Source organism: Stomoxys calcitrans, chromosome 3 (assembly GCF_963082655.1).
Source record: "Stomoxys calcitrans chromosome 3, idStoCalc2.1, whole genome shotgun sequence".
In the NCBI taxonomy this organism is placed as follows: domain Eukaryota; kingdom Metazoa; phylum Arthropoda; class Insecta; order Diptera; family Muscidae; genus Stomoxys; species Stomoxys calcitrans.
This window is the reverse complement of record NC_081554.1, coordinates 39498451-39517877: the sequence shown is the minus strand read 5'-3', so window position 1 is coordinate 39517877 and position 19427 is coordinate 39498451. Positions and strand designations below refer to the sequence as shown.

Genomic DNA, 19427 nt, shown 5'->3' with positions numbered 1-19427 from the left:
AGTTTGTTTATATCTTGTGGCTCTTCCATTTGGCAGAGATTGTAGCTCTAGAAGCGAATATGAACTCCAAAAGTGCAAATTTTAAGAAATTTTACATATTCAATATAAAAAAAAAAAAAAACACCTCGCACCAAACGGCGCCAGGCTGGAGGCAAAAGGAATTTCAACAATGCTTAGAATGTTTGACAATATTTTGTATTCACCATAAATTCTTGCAATTTTATTGTAAACAAATTTCCAATGTTTTCCATTAAAGAAGTTTACTCGTCAAAAAGTTTGTTTATGGTTAATGAATTATTTTTTTAAGTGTATAAAGCGAATCAGTTAATTTTTTTCCCTACTAACTTAGATGTTGAAAAGAGCATCACATGAATAATTTTGAGAAGTCGGACCTTAAGCATCTTCGCCTACGGTAAGAGGACCTTTCTGTTGTTGTAAAACCAAAAACTTTTTAATTGCTAAAGTGCTTCGAAAGCCGCAAACCGGACCAATAATTATTCTCTTCTGTCTCTCTACTAGAGAAAGAGTGAGTATTAGAGTTTACACCAGTGGTTGACAAAAATACTCACATTAATGCACATTATTTGTACGTATACAAAAAATCCCAAGCTGGTTCATGGGTTTGTAAATAATTGCAATTGTGTGTTCGTCACTGGTATAGACACATTCCCACACACAACATTTTTTCCTTTTTTTTGAGCAAAGACCATTCAGTATATTGAGCATCTCGGTTGAGAGCGAATAGTAAACTTGGAAAGAAACAATTTTTAAAAATTCGCCTTAACTCCAAAAATTATGTTCAATATCAAAAATTATGAGAGCAACACACAAATGACTAATAGGTACAGCAAAAAACACAACATGAATTTCTAGGACACATACATTGTTTGGTAACATTAAAGCGATAAAAAAACATCCATCACAAAGTAGGTATTTAAATGTGCGAAAACAACAACTCCCATAAGTTATTTTTTGTATTATTTACAGCAGACCAGAATACAAAACTATAATAGAGTTGTGTGAAAAAGGAATGCTTTTCATATAATTGTATATCATAACATCATATAATTGTATATCATAACAATCCAAACGAACTCACAATTTTTTCAAGAAAACCATTTTTATGAATTTTTCTAAAAAAGAAGAAAATTTTACATTTCGAATGATGAGTCAAAATTTCAATAGGAAAATGTTAATAACAAAGTAAAGAATTATGCCGATCGGGGCCAGTAGTAGTAGTAGCATTATGCCAGGTCAATGTTAGTCAAGACTATCGATTCAGGTCGAGATAAAATTGAATGCCTACAAAGGTGACGCAAATTTTCTCAATTAAAACATTAATTGAAATTACAACTGTTTTAAATTAAAACTTCAAAATAATTGATTCAATCATTTTTCTAATTGAATCTGAACATTTTTTTCATTACGATTGTGATTGAAATTTTTGAAATTGTCAATTAAAAACTTGATTCAATCATTTTTTTTTAATTGAATTTTATTTTTTTTCCAATCATGATCTTGATTGAAATTTTCTATAAAAAAATTAATTGATTCAATAATTTTTTTAATTAAATCTGAACTTTTAATTAAGATCGTTAATGACATTTTTGAATTTTTCGATTACAAATTTAATTGATTCAATATTTTTTTTTAGTTGAAACTGAACTTCTTTATTTTTGAGCCCTTACAAGCCGTAATTTTTGTCCCATTTGGCTGACATTTTGCACGTAATGTTTTGTTATGACTTTCAACAACTGTGCCAAGTACGTTCCGAATCGGTCTAAAACCTGATATAGCTCCCATATAAACCGATCTTCCGATTTGACTTCTTGAGCTATCACAAGCCGCAATTTTTGTCCGATTCTAAGAACTATGCCAAATACGATTCAAATCAGTTGACAATCTGATATAGCTTTAATGGAAGTTTAAAATATCCTTAACTTTCCGTCTTATTGTTAAAGCAAAAATTTCTAATGGAGATCGAAATATAGCTGTATTTTAAAAAAAATTACTTTGGAAAGGAGAACAATGCTTCTTTGTGAAATACATAGAAAAAACAGGAACAGGAAAAATAGAATTTTCTAAAAAAAAGAAGAAAATTGAAGGCCATTAGTGATGTGAAATGAATTCAAGCAATGATTGAAATTCGAAACGAAATGTTGTATCCTTAAGTATATATCGACTTTAATTGTTACCACAATCCTTGCATTAAGATAGACAATTTTAGTTTAAAGTAATCTTTCTTTTTCAACGTAAAAAAAGTAACCATTGTTACCTTTATTTGTTTCTCATTGCAGCCGTTTCCTCGGAAAATCCAGTTGTAATTGTTCCCAATGAATGCCACGGACGAGGATAATAACAAGAATATAAAACTACAAACGTGAACTTAATTTTTTTTATAATGGACTGGTTACTAGAAACGCCACAATTATATAGTGCATTCTCCTCTCTGGGCTCCCTGATGGGAGATACCTATGTCGTAAGTGAGAAGGTTCTAGGTAAGTTTCGTTCAAACAACTCCTATAAAATACCACACACTGATTTCAATCGAACATTTTAATGATGGAACTCAAACTTCCAGATACATTGGAAGAGATTGATTATAAGTTGACATACGAAGATCAAACTCTTAGAACATTTCGAAGAGCAGTAGGTTTTGGGAAGAATGTAAAATCCGATTTGCTACCATTGCTGGAGAATGCCAAGGACGAGGAAGTATTCGATTCGGTCATACGTATATTGGTGAATTTAACTGCCCCAGTGGAATGTCTATTCTCGGTTGATGTCATGTATCGTACTGAGGTAGGAAGATACACCATATTTGAATTGAATAATTTACTGCATACCAGCAAGGAGGCCTTTACGGAACCCAAGAGTACCAAATGTGTCGTCGAGTATATGACACGCATTTTGGAGTCCGACTCCAAGCTGTCCGAGAAAAAATGCGAACAGATCAACAATTGTCTGTTGCTGCTACGGAATATTTTGCATATTCCTGAGCCAAGAGGAAACTTCATAATGCCCTCCACTTCGCACAGCCAACAGGGAGGCACACTTGTGGTGCCCATGCAAAATTCCATTCTGTGGAATCTCTTTATACAGAGCATAGACAAGGTGTTGCTGTACCTGATGACCTGTCCGCAACGAGCTGTTTGGGGGGTGACCTTGGTGCAATTGATTGCTCTTATGTACAAGGATCAACATGTGAGTACATTGCAGAAACTTTTGAACTTGTGGTTTGAAGCCTCGCTATCGGAAAGCTCTGAAGATAATGAAAGTAATACATCACCACCAAAACAGGGTAGTTGTGACTCTAGTCCCATGTTGACATCGGATCCAACTTCTGATTCTTCGGATAATGGTAAGTATAGCATATACAGGATGCTGTTTAGTTCATAGGAATAATAGTTGGACGTTTCTTTACAGGCAGCGGTGGAACTAAAAAAAATCCCAGCTCAGAGGATCGTCGTCAAGCTTTGCGCGAAGAAACCGAAGCAACATTGCAAGAGGTTAGTCGTAAGGGCCAAGAATATCAAGACTATATGTTGAGAGTACCAGCTGACCAAGTCGATAGTTCGGAAGCTGCTACAGACCGAGTAACAGCAAAATGTGAGGGATCCCCAAACAATTGGAGTGCAGAGAAGCAGCATAAACAAACTAATGAACATACAAAGAATGCTGATACATCAGAAACGCCCAGTAAACCAGCCACTATGGATACGGTCACTGAAGCCACTGCTATCAAACAAGAAACACAACCAGATGAACCTATTTCAAACACTTCCAAAACGTCCGAAACAGACAATATTATGGCACCACCTGCTCTACCATTAAAGCCAACAAAAAATTCCACCCTCATCCCCTTAGCTAGTAAAGATCCCGAATTGCTGGAACCATGTTCGGTAAAATGCCAACAGAAAACTTCACATTCGCCGCATGTCAAACTCACCATGGGTAAATGTGGCCCACAAAAACGCCAATGTCCCTCCTCACAGTCGGAACTATCGGACTGTGGCTATGGTACTCAAGTTGAAAATCAAGAGTCCATATCAACTTCTAGCAATGATGACGATGGTCCTCAGAGCAAACCGCAACATCAGAAACCGCCATGCAACTCGAAACCAAGAAAAGGTCAACGTACAGTATTGAGTGTTATAGACAAAAAGGAGTTGAGACGCAAAAAGCTGGTGAAGAGGAGCAAGAGTAGTTTGTAAGTATCAAAGATCATTGTTCGCTCACCGAGTTGAACTTGATTTGATTATTTCGCGTTACAGCGTTAAGGTCAATTTCGGCAACTCTTAGGTGTTGATCCCAAGCATCTGTTTTATTAATTCGTAAAGACTTGCGGCCTTATTGACAAAATCTTATGAAGCATTAAAATAGGTTTATTTGACAGTTATATAAAGGAAATATGTCAAATAAACCTATTTCAAATCTACATTAAGTTTTGTGAATAAGGCCGTGGTTCTTTACTTACAAAAATATTGTAAAAAAGCTTTCCCAAACTTGAATATCGTTTTCACCCTTAGAATAAATATGAAAGGTCTAGTACAACACATACCCACTGATGAGGATATAGCCAATCTACTGAAGGAATTCACAGTTGACTTTTTGCTTAAAGGCTACAGTTGCCTGGTGGAGGATTTACATTCTCAGCTTCTAATGAACTTGGTATATACATATAGTTGAAATCATCACTTGTATAAAACTTCTAAAATGATGGTCTGCCCCCTTTTCTTACAGAATGTGCCCATTGATACATCACATTTCTTCTGGTTGGTCACATACTTCCTAAAGTTTGCTGCCCAACTTGAACTTGATATGGAACATGTAAATAACATACTCACCTTTGATGTAATCAGCTATTTAGCCTACGAAGGTGTTATGCTGTGCGAACAACTTGAATTGAATTCCCGTCAAGAGGGCAGTGATCCCAATCCATATTTGCGCCGCATGCATTTGGTAGTGACTGCCATACGAGAATTTTTGCAAGCCATTGAGACCTATAAGAAAGTCACTCATCTAAGCGCTGAAGATCGAGAACGTCTACGTCTATTGCAGGTGCAAATAAGTGGCTCGGAAGATTTGCGCAATTTGTTTGTGCTGTTATTGCGTCGCTTCAATCCCAGTTTGCATCCCAAACAATATTTACAGGATTTGGTGGTCACCAATCATATGTTACTTCTGATATTAGATGATGTTTCCAAGTCCGAGGATAGTATTCACATTAAGATGGTCGATCATGTATCGCAGTAAGTATGGAGGGAGAAAGAAATAAATACAAACATTTATTAGAAGATTGAAAGTTACGATTACCTAGAATATGGTCTCTAGTCCAAACTTCATTGAAATTTTGTCTTAGGAGAAGATTTGATTTGGAGAAAATTCATATAAATTTTGCCTAAGCGACATTACAATCTTGCATTTAGAGAACATTTCTTTGTATTCCAGTCTTCAGAAGAAAATTTCTCAACAATTTTATTTTTGGAGTAAAAATTAGAATTAAAGAAAAAAGATTTAATTTTTTATAATTTTCCCTCATTTATAAAGTTTTTTCCACATTGGATAAATTTCTCATATCTCGCAATAAAAAATTTACTCTAATTTTGCCTTTTCAGATTTGCCACTATGGAAATTATGCATTTCTATGGCTTACTTTTGGACGATTTTAGTAGCAATGGGGAATTTGTCAATGATTGCATATTTACAATGATGCATCATATCGGTGGAGATTTGGGACAAAGTACTTCGTTGTTTCAACCGGTGATTTTGAAGACCTTCTCACGCATTTGGGAAGCCGACTATGAACTGTGTGATGTAAGTACGATTACAAATGAAGTAAGTGAGCATTTTATTTGTAAATTCTATTTTGTGTTCCATTAAAGGATTGGTCCGATTTAATCGAGTATGTAATACACAAATTCATCAACACCCCACAAAAGAGTCCTTTGATCACCTCATCGGCTTCGTTGACCGAATTGACTAAAGAACACAACATGGAAACGGCTGTAAGGTAAGTAATTATTGTTAATGACAAACAAAGGACTTAAAAAGTAGAAGAATATAGGACCATTTATTTAGGCTCAATATTCTTCCATTTGGACAATATGTTAACTCAGGGGATTTTATTTAGTTGTTCAAATCAGACAATCTTGACTCAGGGTATTTTGTAGCACCCTTATTTGGTTAAAAAAAAAAATCCACCTAAATAGACAACGAATTGATTATTTTTTGATTGAATAAAGTATCATGGGGAAGTATCCCCTGTTCCTTTGTGGAATATTCATAGGAAATTTAGTAATGTACCATCGGGAGATAAGTGTAATCGCTGTAAAAAAAACAAGATTATTGAAATTATAGAGTTTTCCCTTGAATATAACTATGCTGTGTTTAAATTTAAATCACTACACTGAAAAAATGCTTTGTCATAATTATAAAGAATCGAGCCAAAGATTAGCAAGCTTAGTTTAAAGATGAAAAATTTTCCAACCTTCAAAGGATCGGATTGAACTGTTTGTTGGAGAATAGAGTAGAAGTCATTATGTAAAATTTCATCCAATTCGAATAAAAATTGCGCCCTTTAGGAGATCAAAAATGTCTAGGAGATCAACAATGTCTAATGAGGAAACACTAGAGCTACTTGTTAATACACATTTCCCGGGTAATTCTCCAACGGACAATGTGGTGCCAGAAGAGGTTGTCACTGGTATCCATTTGTCGGAGTCTATTAAGGAAATTGTGTTTGAGCCGAAAATCCTTTAGGCGATTCGACTCCTTTAATTCGCCAGGCCCTGATGATGTATCACCCGTTGAATTGGAAGCTGTGTCTGATAGACTGGTTGCCTGGCTTAGGGAAATGTACTTTGCTTGTATCAGAATGTCATATATATATGTGGGATGGAGGGACACGAACGTTATTTTTATTCCGAAAGCAGGAAAACCCTACCACGCGTAGGCCAAAGATTTTCGTCCTATTAGTCTGTCATCCTTTACGATGAAGATTGTTGAGAGGTTGATAGATACATATCTTAGCATGGATATAGTAAAGACAAATCCACTGAGACAGCCTTTCACAAACTAATCGGCTACTAAGAGCTGTCAAGGAAATACAATGGTAGCATTTCTTGACATTGAAGGTGCTTTCAATAATGTAAAACTGACGCTAATCATGAAGAAGTTGGAGTTCCTAGGCGTCAACTCTACCGTAAGAAAGTTTATTAATAACTTACTTACTAAAAGATGCATTACGGCAGGTTTGGGATCCGTGGATCCCAAAAAAATGGGTCAGCAGAGCAACTCCTCAAGGAGGTGTACTGTCTCCTTTACTTTGGAATATAGCCATTAACAATATATTATTGTCTCTGGAAGGGAAAAGCGTAAAAGTGGTCACGTATGCTGATGACGTGGGAATTGCGGTTAGGAAGAAGTTTCCCAGCGTTCTAAGAGATATGCTTCATGAAGCTCTACGTACAGAAGCAAGGTGGGCTACCGAAAGTGGCTAGGTATAAATTCGTGCAAGACAGAAGTAGTTCTTTTCAGCAGGAGATGCAAGTTGCCTACAGTGGAACCTGTCTCCTTGGGAGGAGGGAATGTTTCATATACAGAAAGCGCATAATACCTGGGTGTTTTGCTGGATAGGAAAGTGAACTTCAAATTCAACATTTTGGAATAGGGCAACCCTTGCCCTATGCACCTGCAAGAGAGCCATTGGCAAAAGTTGGGGGTTTAGACCGGGTGTCATGCATTTGGTATATACTGCAGTTGTCAGGCCTATAATGCTATATGATGTTGTGGTCTGGTGGACGCCGCTTCAAAAGTCCACCTACTGCTCAATACTAAACCGGATCCAAAGGATGGGTTGTTTGTACATCACAGCCGCACTGAAGACGAAACCACCTGATGCACTGAATTTAATGCTACATCTTATGCCTCTGGACATTGTGGTTAGAGAAATTGCCGTTGACCACTGCCGTGAGGTTAAGGGAACTTTCTCATTCATCATGTGGCGGCTACGGACACTGAGTTACCCTTGATACAATGTTCGATGTTCCAGGCAGGGTGGATTACACCCTATCTGAGCCGCTTTTTGATAAAAAGTACTGTACCACTATTCATGATAGAAGCGATTGGAAGTATGATATCCCTGGTAGCAGACGTTACATAGACTTCTATACGGATAGTTGCAAACTAAACGACCAGGTGGGCTTTGGGGTGTACTCTTAAGATCTAGAACTAAGGAAGTGGTGGAATGGCTAAGATATAATCTCATTACGACAATTGGCATAAATATCTTCTCAGATATCCAGCAGCCATTAAATCCCTGGAGAACGTATTTCTGAACACAAAAGCCGCCCTCGACTGGCCTTTCTTTTCAACTCACCTGTTCTGGGTGCCGGCCTACAGAGATATCCCAAGGAGTTGTAAAGCGGACGAGCTTGCGAGACTAGGAACTACATTGTGCATTCTAAAACTATGTGGCCCAATCTAGACTTGAAGAAGTCTACCGCTTTGCTGTCATTGGCTAGAACAGACGCCTCAGTCATTGTGTCCGTTATGACAGGTCACTGTCTAATCGGATGACATGCTAACAGACTGAAGGAAGAAGAGGAAGAGACTATAGAACACCTTCTGTGTGTGTATCCCGCACTAGCGGTCAGAAGGACTTCCACTTTAGGTTCTCATTTCTTTGAGAACCTGTCTGATTTAGCGGATGTGAACATAACAAAAGGTTGTTGGGCCTTTTAAAGCGATATGGATGGTTCAACGGTAGAAACTAAAAGGCATCTTCCTTCTTCTGTTGCTGTGGTATGACAATGGACGAAAACATCTAAGTGAGTCTGATGGCTGACTACCACTTAAACCTAACCTAACCTTCATAAGTCCCCAAAACACATGCACAAAATTTTTTGTACCAAATAATATTTGTAACCTCCACAGCAAATTTACTAAAAAAGTGCCGATTTTGAAATCATCTTTGCCCGAAGTGGCTAGTTTGGAAACTTCTATAAACAAATTCTGGCAGAATTTAAGTAAGCTTGGGAAATTGAGAAAAATTGAGAAAATTTTCTCGTCAGCAACTCCTTTCCTCTTCAGAGTCTAACTATTTTTGCCTTTGGTGTAAGATTGTTTGCCTTTTGTATCAAGTAAAGCTTGAGGCCACCGTAGCGCATAGGATAGCATGTTCGTCTATGATGCTGAACGCATGGGCTCGAACCCTGGCTAGACCTTAAAAAATTTTTTTTCAGTGGCAACATTTGTGAGGTACTATGCCATGTAAAACTTTTCCCCAAATAGGTGTTGCACTGCGACACTCCGTTCGGACTCGGCTATAAATAGGAGGTCCATTATCATTGAACTTAAACCTAAATAAGACTGCAATCATTGATATGGAAGAAGTTTGTTCCTTAATGGAATGTTCATGGGCAAATTTGAAAGGCTTTACCTTGAGCTCGATTTTCAATAAATTTTATATCCTTTTAGGGAATATTTTCAGAGTTTTAGCCATTTGATTGCATGGAATTTATTGAACTCGACCCTTTGCTCGCCGAATCATTTCAGATGTTGTTACAATTTTCTTAGTTTTTTTCCACCACCATGGCGTTTGGCAACGCTACTAATAATGCTACAATGTAATGATTTTTTGTGTGATACACATACATTTTGTTCACTTCGAGGTATTTGAGTTCGTCAACAATAGCCGAATGCGATTTTTTTGCTTGATCTCATCACAAAAAACATTCTTTTAAAAAACTCAGAAGCAAATGCTTTTGGAAGCTGATAAACATTATAATGAGCTATCAGAACTGCAAGTATTATATAGTTGTCATTTCTAGTTTGACAGTAAGAGCTTGATAAAAGATCGTCTCAATTATACTGTAGTCCTATTTTTCCCTTCTTGGCATTTCAATGAAATACAAAAGCCAAAAATCCTTTTCTGTAATGGCGATGTACATTCTTCCTTCCTATTGTAATGCCTTTAAAACTTGATGTGAATAGTTAGCATTCAATTTTCCATATATGTACGCATGCTTAATGAACTCTTATATCGTGCCTTTACAGCGCTTGGACTCAGGAAGAAATGGACACCCTCTATTGGTATTATGTACAGAGTAAGAAGAACAATGATGTGGTGGGAAAAATTGTCAAACTTTTTGGTAACAATGGCAACAAGCAAAAATCAAGGATATCCATCATACAGCAATTGTTGCAGCAGGTGAGTGTTGATCAAGATAGCAACTTAGATGGAAAACATTCCCAAAGTTGATATTTGATATTTGGTGTAAAATCTATAAACTTATGATTAAGCGTAGTATAACAAAAAATCATTTCAAAACTCTTTAAGGATATCATTACATTGGTGGAATATGATGATCTCATGAAGTACGAAGATGCTCAATATCAGCGAACTCTTTTAACCACGCCTACTTCAGGTACCACAGAATCCGGAATTGATATAAAAGACAGTGCTCCCATTCCGAGAAAACCATCGGATGACATTCAAGTAAATTGCTTTATTCATCTGAAGCTGAAACTGTTTATAAATTGTGATCTCAAAATTATTTGCAGATTCTTCGTGATTTAATAATCAAAGAAAAGAAGAAACAACATTTGGAGTGGCTGCAAAAAATTTTATTGGAATGCTGTTATGTCAAATTGATTTTAAGACGAACTCCGCTCAGAGAAGATCATCAGAATTTGCCATATATCATGGAGCCTGTAGCCTATCATTCTATATGTAAGTTGAAAAATCCAACTGAAGTTGAAGAATATTGCCAAAGGATGTTACAACGATGATCTTCATTTCTCAAAAAAAAAAAATCCTGTATATCTTTATTTTAACATTTACTGATATAATTATGTTTTTTTTTAATTCATTTAATATTTTTTAATTTGTTTTGTCTTTTTTTTCAGTTAAGAACAAATCCATCCCCGTGGTTCAATGGAATACGGATCAGGCCAACACTATGATGTATCAACCGTTCGTTCTATTGCTACACAAACTCGGCTTTCAATTGCCCGCTGATGCCGGCTCTGTGTTTGCCCGCATACCTGAGTATTGGACGCCCGAAATGATGTTTAGCTTGGCCAAAAAATTGGGCCCCTTGGAAAAATGTGAGTTACAAACAAGAAAGCGGAGAGACCTAGACTATTTAACATATTGACCCATAATAATTCAATAACGCAAAATGAAAATTATCAGTTGAAACATCTTGCTAAATGGTTTAAGTTTTTTTTAAGGTCGGGCGCAAGCGACAGATGTTGACCGCAATATATTTTTTCTTTTATGTTGTTATTCGTTATATGCTACCTTCTCGCACCTTGTCTCTTCGTTTTCTCTTCCTCTCCTATTTGTCCCTTTTCAGTATCCATCAAATTTGATGTCAATGAATTCGAGGCCAATACCGAGCTATCGCAAGAGCTAAAGAGTCTAGGTGCGACAACAGCCCGAAACTCGCTGAGCTCAGTATCAAGTATTGAGGTGGAGCTGAATGATAATGATGATTTGGCCACCATACCCGAAATTGATGATTCCTTTGAAATGTCCTCGCGGACATGCGAAATATTTGCCGTACCTAAAGCCAAGCATTGCAATTCGATCATACGGTAAGCGGGGTAGAAATCTTAAATGAGATAAGAGCTAATTTTTGTTTCGAATACTTAGTTACACGCCTGAACCCACAGCAATGCCTTCTGTCCCGAATTGGCTGCAATTAGTTATCCACAGCAAATGCCAACAAAATGCCTCTTCGACAGCAGATGTCTCAGCTGCGGCTGCCTCATCCAGTTTGGCCAATTTGGCCACAAACGCCTGGTAAGTTTGTGAACAACTCGTACATTCATTAGATTTTCAATTACACGGCGCACTATTTCAAATTTGTTGAGTGTGGACTAATGGAAGATTTGCCATTTCAACATTGCACAGTGGATAGAAGATAATAAAAAATTGGAAAAGATGGAAAACACAAACACACTAGAAGTGGCTGAAGTTAGGCTGTATAAAGTCACTTCACTCCCATAACTCCATCACATATATAACTACATATTGGCCAGGAGGACCATAGGAAATCTCCAATTCAAAATTTTATAAACATCGGATCAAACAAATTTAAAATTTTTCTTCATTCATAGGATATTAGCAATGATAAATATGCTATCTTTAAATTTAATTTCCTTTTTACTGGCGGTCATGGCCATCCGCTTCAAATTCCGATCGCTGATTTATTCTTATTTTACTTCATAGATGATTTTTTTTAAACTAAACATCTTAATATAAAACATGTCAAAAGGCGTTACGTTTGGATACCCACCACCTCGGGTATATATGTAAACCACCTTTCGTCAAAATCCGGTGAAAAATGCATACTTTATGCCCCATAGCCCCCATAGCAGCTATATATAACACAACTCAATGTCCCAAGTATCGGCGAAATCGGGGCCCAAAACCTTAACTCGAGAGATGGGCCCAAAACCTTAAATCGAGAGATCGGTCTATAAGGCAGCTATATCCAAATATGGACCGATCTGAGCCAGATTGAAAAATAATGTCGAAGGGTCCAACACAACTCACTGTCCCAAATTTCGGCGACATCGGACAATAAGTGCGCCTTTTATGCGCCCAAGGCCTTACATCGAGAGATCGGTCTATATGGCAGCTATATCCAAATCTGTACCGATCCGTGCCAATTGCAGAAAAATGTCGAGGGGCTTAACACAACTCACTGTCCCAAATTTCGGCGACATCGGACAATAAATGCGCCTTTTATGGGCCCAAGGCCTTACATCGAGAGATCGGTCTATATGGCAGCTATATCCAAATTTGGACCGATCTGGGCCGAATTGAAGACAGATGTCGAGGGGCTTAACCTAACTCACAATCCCAAATTTCGGCGACATCGGACAATAAATGCGCCTTTTATGGGCCCATAGCCTTAAATCGAGCTATATCCAATTTTGGACCGATCTGGTTCAAATTGAAAAAAGATGTCGATGATGACGGACAGACGGACTTGGCTATATGGTCTTAGATTTTTACGCTGATCAAGAATATATATAAAAGGATCGGAAATGGATATTTCGATGAGTTGAAAACGGAACCCAACAGATGCGGTGGTGGTATCAGGCCGTAGAATGTTGTCTGCTACAGAAACCTCGACTGGTAGAGCGACAACTACAGGCTCCATTAGTCGACAAAGGACTGGTCAGCAGGGACTTTTGTCAAAGACACCTAGTTCGAGGACAAGGCCGAACCTTTTCTATATTCGCATGCCTATAATTTCCCTAGGCCATTGGCCTTCCCCGCCAAACCAACACGCTCTTTAAGAGGTTGGAATAAAAAAAGGCACATCGCTGATTTATTGAGAGGCTTGGTGCGAATTATCCTAAGACTCTCACTAATAGGGAGAGAGAGACTCCCTAAATTGGACTCGGGGATTATTCGATGCACAGGCTACCCCAAAGACTACACGTCTAGATTCGGAAATTGCACCGCAGTCAGCCAAAAGGCTGCGGTCATCTGGAGGGCACCTCATGCCTAAAAGAACTATGGCGAACAATAGAAAGATGGGTCCAAGAACAATGTTGTTGTTTTTTTAGCCACATTTTCATGTGGAGGTGGCTATTCTCGCCGAGCTATTGTAGGTGAGTAAGATAGTTTCGGTCCAAGGGACCGATCGCCGCGGAAACAGGGCGCCCATTGGTTAGTTAAAGGTGCCAATACTCGCCTTGTCATATTGAGCACCACTGGCATTCATTATTTGTGCAAGAGCCAATGCCGCCCGGCTTATCACTGAGACTCTACGCTCGATACCGCGATACTGCAACTGCAGTCGCGGACAATCAGCTACTCCGTATGAAACAATGCAGCATTCCATTGTTCCATACGGAGTAGCTGCACAACCAGTGGACGCGCCCGGTAGCTCGCAGCTAAGCTTCTCGTAACAGCACTGGACACCACACAGATCGAACCTCATTGTTTCAGCCTGTTTGGTGCTCACAGCTATCCCGTGCTAATGTCGCTTGGGACAGTATGGTGATGGCAGTTGTCGACAAGGGAGACGAACAGAGCTGCATGCCTAGGAATAATTGGAGTGGGAAAGTCAATGGTCTGTCATCAGTATACTCTGATGTTCTTGGGGAATTTTCTGGGTCTCCTCCAGTTTGTGACGATGCAGGCTGATATCGGGGCCGATACAGACTAATTGCTTTCGGGGTCAACGCTCAATTGAAATTCATGCGATCTGGCCAGGCGCAGCAATAGATTTTGTCAAGAAGGAAGATGTTCCCAACAAAAACTCTCTTTACCAAATACCTAGAAAGGTAAGCTCATGCAAAAACTAATAACTACTTATTTTTAGGCATCGTTTCTAATTACTTTTACATGGTGATGTCCTTCCGTACAAGCATACCAATGGTTCAAAAATATGTACTTATGCCTAAGCATACATGATGTCAAAAAATAATGACATATTATCTCAGTTAAATGTTGCTAAAGAATAACTACTTAGACTCAAACATGTACGCGCCTTTCCCCAATACCACGTTCTGAAGGCTCAGTTTCTTTGAAGAAGGCAAATTTTACATGAATAATTCAAATTATAAATGGAATTAAAATTTTACCTTTATCGCAGCCGAGAGTTGAACCAAGAACCTTCCGTTTTCAAAGCCGACGCTCTATGCATTCTATCCTACGGATTCAACAAGTTGAATCTGAAGGTCTATAGAAGCGATGGGGTTGGGGAATCAGGAAATGACTTAGTAGTTGTTGCTGAACACTTGCCTGTGGAACTATCGACCACATTGCTAAAGTCTAGCGGGTTGCAGGATACTGAAAATCCCCCTGCCACTATCGAGACAGGAGGGGAAGCCATCGAGACAGAACCCGACTAGTCACCCAACATCAATAAATCTTCTTAGCATTTTACGACCATCTATTGGGTTGCCCAAAAAGTAATTGCGGATTTTTCATATAGTCCAAGTTTTTTTTGTCTTTGCTATACTCACCAGAATTCGCTCGTATTGTAGGGATATCCTTATAGGATATTTCCTGCCTCTTACACAGCCAATACCTGACCCAATGTGGCTCGGTACCCAATTGATGCGATTCGGCACCCAAATAGTGAGTAACGCAAGTGCTTATCCCTCACTTGCTGTCCAGATAAGTATCTGGGAGCACATTCCCAATTGAAGGTCCTAAGTTAAAATTGAAGCAGTTCAAGCAATCCATAATCCCTTATAACTCAGCTTGCTATCCAATATTTTTTGGGTGTATAAAAAGTATGGCTGCTTCTGCTTTTTCTGATTTTCCAATGCACTGTGTACTAGAGCAACATCATCATCAATATCATTTAAGCTGCGATTACATGACCAATCGAACACCGTTGTAAATTTGAAATTCACTTTTGGTGTTGCATGCAACTATTTAGGTGCTTAGATAGGTAGGCCACTAGGTTAGAGCACCTAATGCATGCATTGCTATATAATTGCCAAGGAAATGAGTGTAATGACTTGTTTTCACTTTGACAATTGCCCTAGGAGGCAAACTGCGCTTATAATTGATTGCTTTGCTACTTGGATAGGTGGCCAAGAGGCAAACTTCGGCAACATTTACAAGAGTAAGAAAGTGTTTCATTATAAATTCCAAAAGCAGGATTAATCTAAAAAAAGCCAAAAAGGCTGGGTAAGCAAGTCACATAGAAATCTAATTAAATGGATTTTCTTGCAACAAAACACCATTATGCTAAAATATCAATAATATTTTTACAAAACCTATAATTTATGTGAACACCATTTTTCCTCAAGTCTTTGAACCCACCATGAAGGCTTTACGCCATAAAAGGCTTTGTCTAGCCACAAATAAATCGTTTTTTATTTTGTGCAATATTTCGTGGTTATGACAAACTCTGAAAATTTGTCTTACATTCTTGTTGACAAATATGATAGCCAAATATGTCGTTTCATTTGTTAGTTGTAGCATGTCCTGAAACCTCCCACGTTGTACTTGACTATTACCTTACGCCTTATGGCCTTATGGCAAGTTGCAAACAAAGTACACACTACGTCTGCTGCTGCTGCACGGAATCCAAGTTAAACAAACAAACATTAGATGTGAAAAAAATAAACATTTGAGATACATGCATTTTTGGATATCATATTGTCGAAATATGATCCTAACATAAGTTTGAATGAAAAAAAAACCCTCCATTCCAAATACGTACATCACTAAACTCCAGTAGCTAAACGCTGCGAAAAATGCCCAATAAAATCCCCAACCGCTAAAAGAATGTCACTGAATAAATAAACGAACAGAATCCAACAGCGGATCACGTTGTGGGACCATATCTGTATGGAGTGCATTTGTTGACATACGAGTATCGAAGACTAGAAGAAAAAAAACGTTGATATAACTTTGAATTACGAGGAACCTATTGTAAGTTGTGTAACACGGCAAATGGATTGCTTTCGAATGATATCACAACACTTTGCCTACGAGTTTTTTGTTATCTGGCTTTGTAGCTGCCATCCATCCTTGAATGGAAGATGTGTAACAAAAGCCACACTACCAGAAATTAGCGAGAAAAAAAAAATAAATTTAGAACTTGATGGTTGGTATGTCAAAATCATGGAAAATTTGGGCGTAACATAAAATATCTTGGAAGCCACCTTAGCGCAGAGACTATTATGTGCGCCTATGACGCTGAACGGCTGACTTCGAATCCTGGCAAGAACATCAGACAAACATTTTTTCTGCGGTGGTTATCGCCTCTTAATGTTGGCGACGTTTGTGAGGTACTATGCCATTTGAAGCAAGTTAAAAGGCATTAAATTTGGCCGGGCCGAACCTTGGATACTCACCACCTAGGGTATATAGGTTAGACACCTTCGTCATAATCCGAAGAAAAATGCATGGTTAATGAACCCATTGTAGCTATAATTAAATATGGTCGGCTAGTAGGTGCACCTATTATGGGCGCAAGACCTTAAAACGCTCTATATGGAAGCTATATCCAAATATAAACCGGTGGGGGCCACATTGAATGCGTATATTGTAGGGCCTAACACAGCTCATTACATTTCACAATTCAGCAAAATCGTGTAATAAACGCTGCTTTTATGGGTCCAAGGACTAAAATCGGGAGTTCGGTATATATGATAGCTGTTTCCAACTATAGACCATATAGAGAACGGATGTCAGAAAACCTAACATTGGACAAATTGCTAATTTTGCCCATGAACATTCCACTAAGGAACAGTGACAAACTTCTCACATATCAATGAGCGCAGTCCGATTCTAGTTTATGCTCAATGATAAGGGGCCTCCTTTTTATAACCAAGTCCCAACGGCGTGCCGCAGTGCGACACCTCTTTGGAGAGAAGTTTAACAAAGCATAGAACCTCACAAATATTGCCAGCATTAGGAGGGGAAAACCACCGCTGAAATTTTTTTCTGAAGGTCTCGCCAGGATTCGAACCCAGGCGTTCAGCATCATAGGCGGACATGCTAACCTCTGCGCTACAGTGGCCCCCGTAGGTCACTATGCCAACTTTCCGCGAAATAGGAAAATAAATACGACCTTTTTATACCCTCCACCATAAGATGGGGGGTATACTAATTTCGTCATTCTGATTGTAACTACTCGAAATATTCGTCTGAGACCCCATAAAGTATATATATTCTTGATCGTCGTGAAATTTTATGTCGATCTAGCCATGTCCGTCCGTCGGTCCGTCTGTCCGTCCGTCCGTCCGTCCGTCTGTCTGTCGAAAGCACGCTAACTTCCGAAGGAGTAAAGCTAGCCGCTTGAAATTTTGCACAAATACTTCTTATTAGTGTAGGTCGGTTGGTATTGTAAATGGGCCATATCGGTCCATGTTTTGATATAGCTGCCATATAAACCGATCTTGGGTCTTGACTTCTTGAGCCTCTAGAGAGCGCAATTCTTATCCGATTGGAATGAAATTTTGCACGACGTGTTTCGTTATTATATCCAACAACTGTGCCAAGTATGGTTCAAATCGGTCCATAACCTGATATAGCTGCCACATAAACCGATCTGGGGTCTTGACTTCTTGAGCCTCTAGAATGCGCAATTCTTATCCGATTGGAATGAAATTTTGCACAACGTGTTTTGTTACGATATCCAATAACTGTGCCAAGTGTGGTTCAAATCGGTCCATAACCTTATATAGCTGTCATATAAACCGATCTTGGGTCTTGACTTCTTGAGCCTCTAGAGGGCGCAATTCTTATCCAATTTGAATGAATTTTGGCACGTAGTATTTTGTTATGATATCCAACAACTGTGCCAAATATGGTTCAAATCGGTTCATAACCTGATATAGCTGTCATATAAACAGATCTGGGGACTTGACTTCTTGAGCTTCTAGAGGGCGCAATTCCTATCCGATTTGGCTGAAATTTCGCAAGACGTTTTTTTATTGTTACTTTCAACAACTGTGTCAAATAAGGTTCAAATTGGTTCATAACCTGATATAGCTGCCATATAAACCGATCTGGGATCTTGACTTCTTGAGCCTCTAGAGGTCGCAATTATTATCAGATTTGCCTGAAATTTTGTACGACGGATTCTTTCATGACCATCAACATACGTGTTTATTATGGTCTGAATCGGTCCATAACCCGATACAGCTCCCATATAAATCGATCTCCATATTTTACTTTTTGAGCTCACAAAGAGCGCAATTCTTATTCGAATTGGCAGACATTTTACACAGGTCTCCAGGTCTCGCTCTAATAGCAGAGCAAATCTTTTCTTATATCCTTTTTTTTGCATAAGAAGAGATGCCGGGAAAAGAACTCGACAAATGCGATCCATGATGAAGGGTATAAAAGATTCGGCCCGGCCGAACTTAGCACGCTTTTACTTGTTTGGGTTCAGAACCTTAGATCGGGAGATCTGTCTATATGGCAGCCATATCCAAATATAAACCGATGGGGGCCATATTGAATGCGGATCTCGTAGGATCTAACACAGCTCACTGTGTCATATTTCAGCGAAATCGGGTAATAAACGCTGTTTTTATGGGTCCAAGGACTAAAATCGGGAGATCGGTATATATGGCAGCTGTATCTAACTATAGAACGATCTACACCATACATTGAACGGATGTGAGAAAACCCAATATAAGTCATTTTGCCAAATTTCAGCGAAATCGGGAAATAAATACGCCTTTTATGGGCTCAAAACCCTACATCTGCAGGTCGGTCTATATGTCAGCTTGGCAAATGGGACACGTATGTTCAAGGTTTCCACACAGCCTACTGTGCAAAATTTCAGCGAAATCGGATAATAAATCGAATGATCGGTCTATATGGGGGTCATATCAAGACATAGTCCGATATAATCCATCTTTGAACTTATCCTGCCTATGAACAAAAAGGAATCTCTGCAAAGTTTGATTGAAAGTTT

The 19427-nt window shown here is 38.6% G+C and overlaps 1 protein-coding gene across 1 annotated transcript in view; it reads left to right on the top strand.

Annotated features, from left to right (window-relative positions):
• LOC106081665 (protein timeless) overlaps positions 1-19427 on the top strand; it is an 88887-nt gene that overhangs the window by 28139 nt on the left and 41321 nt on the right. Inside the window, exons 2-14 of the mRNA XM_013243804.2 lie at positions 2298-2498; positions 2582-3361; positions 3427-4210; positions 4530-4671; positions 4744-5252; positions 5619-5817; positions 5886-6013; positions 10060-10213; positions 10343-10501; positions 10567-10735; positions 10912-11112; positions 11364-11604; positions 11663-11812. Coding sequence (XP_013099258.2) covers positions 2402-2498; positions 2582-3361; positions 3427-4210; positions 4530-4671; positions 4744-5252; positions 5619-5817; positions 5886-6013; positions 10060-10213; positions 10343-10501; positions 10567-10735; positions 10912-11112; positions 11364-11604; positions 11663-11812 — 3713 coding nt within the window. The 5' untranslated portion in view covers positions 2298-2401. The remainder of the gene's footprint in view (positions 1-2297; positions 2499-2581; positions 3362-3426; positions 4211-4529; positions 4672-4743; positions 5253-5618; positions 5818-5885; positions 6014-10059; positions 10214-10342; positions 10502-10566; positions 10736-10911; positions 11113-11363; positions 11605-11662; positions 11813-19427) is intronic.